This window comes from Acomys minous (assembly GCF_964271855.1).
Source record: "Acomys minous genome assembly, chromosome: 12".
Classification (NCBI taxonomy): domain Eukaryota; kingdom Metazoa; phylum Chordata; class Mammalia; order Rodentia; family Muridae; genus Acomys; species Acomys minous.
This window is the reverse complement of record NC_140493.1, coordinates 6,875,278-6,881,550: the sequence shown is the minus strand read 5'-3', so window position 1 is coordinate 6,881,550 and position 6,273 is coordinate 6,875,278. Positions and strand designations below refer to the sequence as shown.

Below are 6,273 nucleotides of genomic sequence, written 5' to 3'. Positions count from 1 at the left end.
TTGGTTTTTCCCTTCAATTTGTTTTATTGGGGGTGAAGGTTAGATATAGAAGTTGCAGTGCACAGCTATATTTAGAACAAAGCATTATATCCTACAATAAAAAAAATAATTTTATCAAAACCAGACTTCAATCACAGTTGTGTATTTTTCAGTAAGGGTACACGTTGAATTGCACTTTGCAGATATCTTGACAATGTCCTTTACAGCACTCCCATATCAGGCTATATTTTTTTCGGTAGACACAGGTTCTTCCAAAGTTTTCTTCTGGCTCCCCTTCCGTGAATATTTGTATTTGTCTACATAGGCTTTAACCAGATTTGCCACTTTAGTAGAATTTACTTCTCCACTCTTACTATGACAAACCTAAAAGAGGGAAGAAGGGGAAATGTTTTTCATGCCCAATGCCAAATAGACAGCACTATGAAAACCCCGAAGACAGCAGCTTGTTTTTATGAGCACACAAGACCTAACAGGCATCCTTCACTACAGCAGAGGTGGTTAAAATACTCCACACTGCAGTTATACTTACTTTGTCCACGGCTTTCCGCACAATCTCTTTGTACTCTTCCTTGGTGATATCTTTATTTTGGTAAAATGGCTTAATAGCCAGTTTCACCTCCTGTGCAGCTTTCTCTTGAATTTGTAATTTCTGATGAGAAGAAAATGTGGGATTATTATGTCAGTCTTACACCCTCCAAAACTTTCTAGAATTATGAAATTGCTAACAGTATGCTTTGACAATATAAGGAACGTTTCAAATGGCATAAGCAAAATGCATAGTTACTAATACATATATCAAACATTTCTAAAAGTGATTACACAATATTAGTGGCAACTCACCAAGAAACAACAGCATTACACAAAATTCTTTAGATAAGGTTTGAATTTCAAACTCTCAAGAATAAATCCCCTCCATCTCTCATAAAATCAAAGCTATAATTTGTTCATCTTTATTATATACAGAATTATTTAGGTTGCTCTCAACCTTGAACTTGCCTTGTCTGTCTTCGAGCTATCTGCGCTGGCTTCCACTGTAACACTTACTTTGCTTTCTGCCAATTTTACAGCAGCATTAGAGGCTTGGGCGTGACTTGATGACGAAGTATTACCAGAACTTGGCCCCTGACCTGATCCCGTGTTTCCCGGGGCTGCTGATGGAGCAGGCAGGACTTGTGCAGCCATGTTATTACTTACATGAGAAGCACTGGGGAGGCCCTGTTTTAAAGAGGTAATATTTGTCAATGATGTAATGTACTGAAAAAAAAAACACTTATGTATCAGGAATGACATTAAAAAACCCAAGAAGTACTCATTTTAGGAAATGTATACATAAAGGGCTAGTTGAAGAAAGGTGATTAGACTCTTAAATGTGGTCCTTATTTAAGCGTATCAAATGTTTCCTTTGTTTGTTTTTTCAGCACAGGGTTTTCTCTATGCAGCCCTGGCTGTCCTGGACTCACTTCGTAGACCAGGCTGGACTGAACCTCAAAGAGATCCAGCCGCCTCTGCCTCCTGAGTGCTGTGCACCACCACACCCGGCTCATCAAATGTCTCTTCAATAATGTAGGTGGAGATGGCAAGATGACCCAGTAAGGAAAAGTGCTTGCCGCACAAGCCTGAGGACCTGAGTTCAGTCACTGGAACCCACATGATAGGGTGAGAACTGGCTCCTCAAAGTTATCCTCCGACATCTACATGCCCACTGTGTGGTATGTCTTCGCTTTCTCCCTCTCTTTCTCTGCCTCTCCTCGCTGCCCCCCCCCAATAAAAACTAAGTACAGGCAAAACTATAAGCACCACAATGTTTGCAAAGTGTCTGCATTTTCTGTCTCCCACAGGGATTCATCTCTTCTTAGTGCAATAAACTCAAAATGAGATGAAAGCGGATGGTAATGGATACCATCTTTATCCACGGTTTACTCCAGCAAGACAGCAAGTGTTATAAAAGCATTCACTAGTTCCCAACCACCTTGCTCCTCAGAGGCTTTAAAATTTTAGGGAATTCTTTAAAAGTGAACTCAAACCTGACTCTAACTTGAATTCACTAATGTGACCAAGCCAAATGACATCGAAAAGAAATGTGTTTAGATATGAGTAACGTCGAGCATGTAGCTTGCACTTGATGATGTAAGTTCCTGGACAAGTTTCTTGTCTGGGGATGGCCAATGTTTATGAAGACTGTGGATTGAACTCAAGCTAAGAACATACCTGCACTTGCTTCCCATCCGGCTGTGAGGCAACATAGCTGACCTGCTGGGATGGCGGAGGAGGGGGTGGTGGCGGTGGTCCCTGAGGTATGCTGGCAGGGGCAGCTACCTGCATGAGAGGCACTCCTGTGTGGAGATGCATGGGCAGTGGAGGGTGCATGGGGAATGGGTTCCGCTGCATATTCATCAAAGGGGCGTGAACACCCACTGGGTATGGGAAGATACCCATAGGCTGGTGCTGGGCAGTCAATGGCGGCTGAATTACACTCATATGTGGCTGCATCATATTTACAGGTAACTGAGAACCATCAACTTGATTTGTTTGGTCTTTAACGTTAGAATCTGTCAAAAGAAAAAGGATTTGTTTAAAAAACAAAAAACCCACGAAGTTACCCTTACCATAAACACAGAAACAAATAGCAATAAACAATAAACCAAAGCTATTTATTTAATCTTGTCATTTTTAAATAACATGCAATCAATTTCTAACAAGAGAAAATGCTCAAAATTACTAATATAAGCTCAAATAACATACATCAAAATTAGCAAAGAAAGCTAGGAATGGTACCTCACTTTTTAATCCCAGCACTCAGGTGGACTACTCTGTTCTACTTTCAAATTCCAGCTAGGGTTACATAAGGAGACACTGTCTTTAAAATAAACAAAAATAAAAAATTAAGAATTGCTAATTCAAATGACTAGTTCAGAAAGATAACATCAGCCAGGCATGGTGGCACATGCCTTTAATCACAGCACTCAGGGAAGCAGAGGCAGGTGGATCTCTAAGTTCAAGGCCAGCCTGGCCTAGAATCTAGGAAAGGCTTAGCTGTTACACAGAGAAACCCTGTCTCAAAAACATCATATCAATTGCAGAAGTAATACCAGCTGAATATTTTTCAACAGCTTTTTCTTTTCCGTTTTGGAAATAAATGAAATACAAGTTAAATTATGTATAACAGCATTCCAAACGCCTCTAATGCAGCAAACAAGACAATATATTTAAATCTTTGGTAAGATTTGACACTAAAGAAATACTATTTTAGCAAGGTATGGTAGTGCATGGCTTAATTCTAGCACTCAAGAAGCAGAGGTAGGTGGATCTCTGTACATAAAGAACAGCCTGGTCTCTTGAGAGTCAGTTCCAGGCCAGCCAAGGTTACACAGTGAAACCCTGTCTAATAACAACAACAACAACAACAACAACAATAACAATAATACATGTTAACTTACTATGTATTTGTATAATTAAAAGTGACATATAACTACTGAGTTAAAGATCATTTTAGTTAAAGCTGTTAGACTCATAGACTCCTCCTTCAAGTTAAACATTAAGAACAAGCAAAGACTGTTACCCTGTTCAGGCGTTTCCTCCTCCTGTCTCATCCACCCAGACTGCGGACCTGAAGAATTCCTCCCACGCCGCGAATAATAGTTTTGCACATCTGCTGGCAGAGTCTTTCTTACTGCCCAACTGGATGCAGATGTCCACCCTGACCGGTCTGCTGGTGTGCCGAAGGGCAGCTCTTGTTCACTTTTCCGCTTAGAGGGCTGCTGCTCCACAGACTTGAAGGAGTCACTCCCTGAGAGCGGTGTGCGGCTTTGCCACCTGTTTTCGCTCTGGTCACTGTAGGCAAAATTACCTCTGTAGCCGCCTTTCCCACGGCTACCTCGACCTCGGCTGGACATCCAGCCCGGGCCAAAGTTTTTAGTCCAAGAATTCCCTGAATTTTCATTTCTATTGTCTTCCCAATGAGAATCTTTTAACTTTTCTGGATTTCTGGTCCTTGGATCTGGCCCAGAGTTTATTTTTTCTGTTACCCAACTGGGACAGTCATTTCTATGCTTATCTGTAGAATTTGGATCATTACCATCTGCAATGACATCATTTTTTTCTTTTCTTGTGTTTTCACTCTGTTTCTCTGAGTCATTCCTTCGGTGTCGGTCACTTCCTCGAGGACACCTCCAACCATCATTTGTCCATCTGTCCTTCCACCGAGGAGAGTAATTATCTCTTTCATTTCTACCAAATGATGAACTCTTACTCTTTGCTCTCATTCTTGATGGCGATCGGGAGCGAGATCTGGACCGAGACCACCTTCTGGCTCTCCTCTCTCTCTCTCTCTCTCTTCTCTGCCCGTCTCTACCACTTTCTCGTTCTCTGCTCCGGGACCTAGATTTTTCTCTTGAGGAAGAAGAATCTTTCACTCGGGACTGAGACCTCTGGTTCTCTCTAGAAGTGTCTCTTCTTGGGGATCCTGACTCAGACCTTTTGGCTTCCCTAGCATTCTCTCTCTTGGGAGACCGAGACTGCCTCCTTTCTCTTGCCACGTCTTTTTTTGGTGAGAGAGAACGAGATTTCCTTCGTCCTCTGGCAGACTCTCTCTTGGGTGATAGTGACTGAGAATTCTTGCTTTCTATTGCAGTCTCTCTCTTTGGTGATGGAGACTGAGCCCGTCTCTTTTCCTGCGCAGCGTCTTTGTTGGGACACCAAGTTGTAGATGGGGAATGGAATCTGGATCTTCGAGCGCGAGGCTTTGGGGCTTTACCTACGAGGCTTTCGGTTGGTTGAGATACAGTTTCAACCTTCTCAACTGCAGCTTCGGAAGATGGCTTGTTGTCACAACTGTGCACCACAGAATTTTCACTCAGTTGTTTAGAGTCGGTATTTGTGGATGATTCCATTTCAGACTCATTCTGGTCACTACAAAAGGAGTCACACTCCATAGGTACTGTCTCGTTATTATCTTCATTAAAGTGTTTCTCACTCTGTTCAACCTGTGTGTTAGGTAACTCTGTAGGTTTGGGGTGCTCAGTCAAAGATTCTGTCTTTTCTTCTAAGGATTTGTCCAATTGGGTGCTGTCAAGATTATGTTTTAGTAAACTGTCTTCACAATCTGGAACAGCACCAGAACTTTCATTTTCTGAAGTGTCACACGTTGAAAGTATTTCCTTATTTTCAGTTTGAACATGCTCAGGCAACTCAGTGTCTGAGCTGACTGTAACACAGTGTCCGTCCAGTGCATGTGTAATTTCACCCTCAGAAGATTCCATTTTGGGGCTCTCTACAAATGTTTCTATGTTTACTGCAGAGTCTTTCAAATCATTACTTTCTACTGTGAGACTCTCCTCTGTGTTTCCGTCATTAACCCCTGACTCTGTACTTTCAGGTGTCTCACCCATGGGACTGGACACTGGCTGGTGTGCTCTGGTGTCAGAAGGTGAAGAGGTAAGAAACTCATCAGGAGGGCTCCCTGTGCACACCAATGCCTGCACCTCTGACTCTGAACTTCCAGACACCTGCTCCTGATGTTCTAACACACCACTGCCTTTTACAGTAGTACCTGGAGGACTATTATGGTCTACACAGGACTCCTCAGTCTCTATGCCCATGTCCTCTCCAACAAGCACAGGAAGCTCCTGGGTGCAAGATTCAGAATTTAAAAATTCTACTCGTTCCTCTATCTCATCATTCTTGGCTTGTTCACTTTCTTCTGTTTGCTCACTGCAACTTTCCAAGCAATGAGCCAAATGATTTTCTCCATCTGTCTGAACAGAACAAATGTTACTGTTTTCTACACCTGACTGTTGCTCTTTCTCCAGCATGGGTGGTGTGTCAGAGTCCACTGTTTCGTCCTCTACTGAATCACTAGATGTTGTTTTTTCAGGGGGAGGTACAGATTTCCGAAGTTTCTTTTTCATTAAAGGTAGTTTTCTTCCTCTCCTTACAGACTTCCGTTTTGGAGCTTGTCTTGTTTGCTTTTCTGATTCAGCTGGAGGAGAAATACTTACAGAAGAATTACTGTTCCCTGGGGCATCACACTCAGAATTATTTGACACTGGGGACTTCGGGGGCTGGCTGACTGTCTCAGCTTTTGTGTTCCGTGTGGACCTCCTCGTAGGAGCAGTTGTTGCAGGTTTTCGTCTTGATCCTCTGGTATTTGATGTGCCAGAAGTCTGCTTTTTTTCTCCGCCTCCTTGGGTATGTGCTAACGCATATCCTTTATTCGAAGTACCTGACAATGTTGAAAATAAAAGTTTTCTTAATGTTTAAAAACATAACTTGACT

General features: G+C 42.3%; 1 protein-coding gene across 4 annotated transcripts in view; it reads right to left on the bottom strand.

The window, feature by feature from the left end:
- The window catches only part of SCAF11 (SR-related CTD associated factor 11), a 49,068-nt gene continuing 42,795 nt past the window's right edge, over positions 1–6,273 (bottom strand). For 3 of the 4 annotated variants that reach the window (XM_084748938.1, XM_084748939.1, XM_084748940.1), the window contains 5 exons: positions 3,560–6,220; positions 2,209–2,549; positions 1,045–1,215; positions 530–649; positions 1–363 (listed from right to left, as the gene is read on the bottom strand). In XM_084748938.1, coding sequence (XP_084605064.1) covers positions 217–363; positions 530–649; positions 1,045–1,215; positions 2,209–2,549; positions 3,560–6,220 — 3,440 coding nt within the window. In that variant the 3' untranslated portion in view covers positions 1–216. Of the gene's footprint in view, positions 364–529; positions 650–996; positions 1,216–2,208; positions 2,550–3,559; positions 6,221–6,273 lie in introns of all 4 variants that reach the window. The other variant, XM_084748941.1, reaches the window with a different exon arrangement.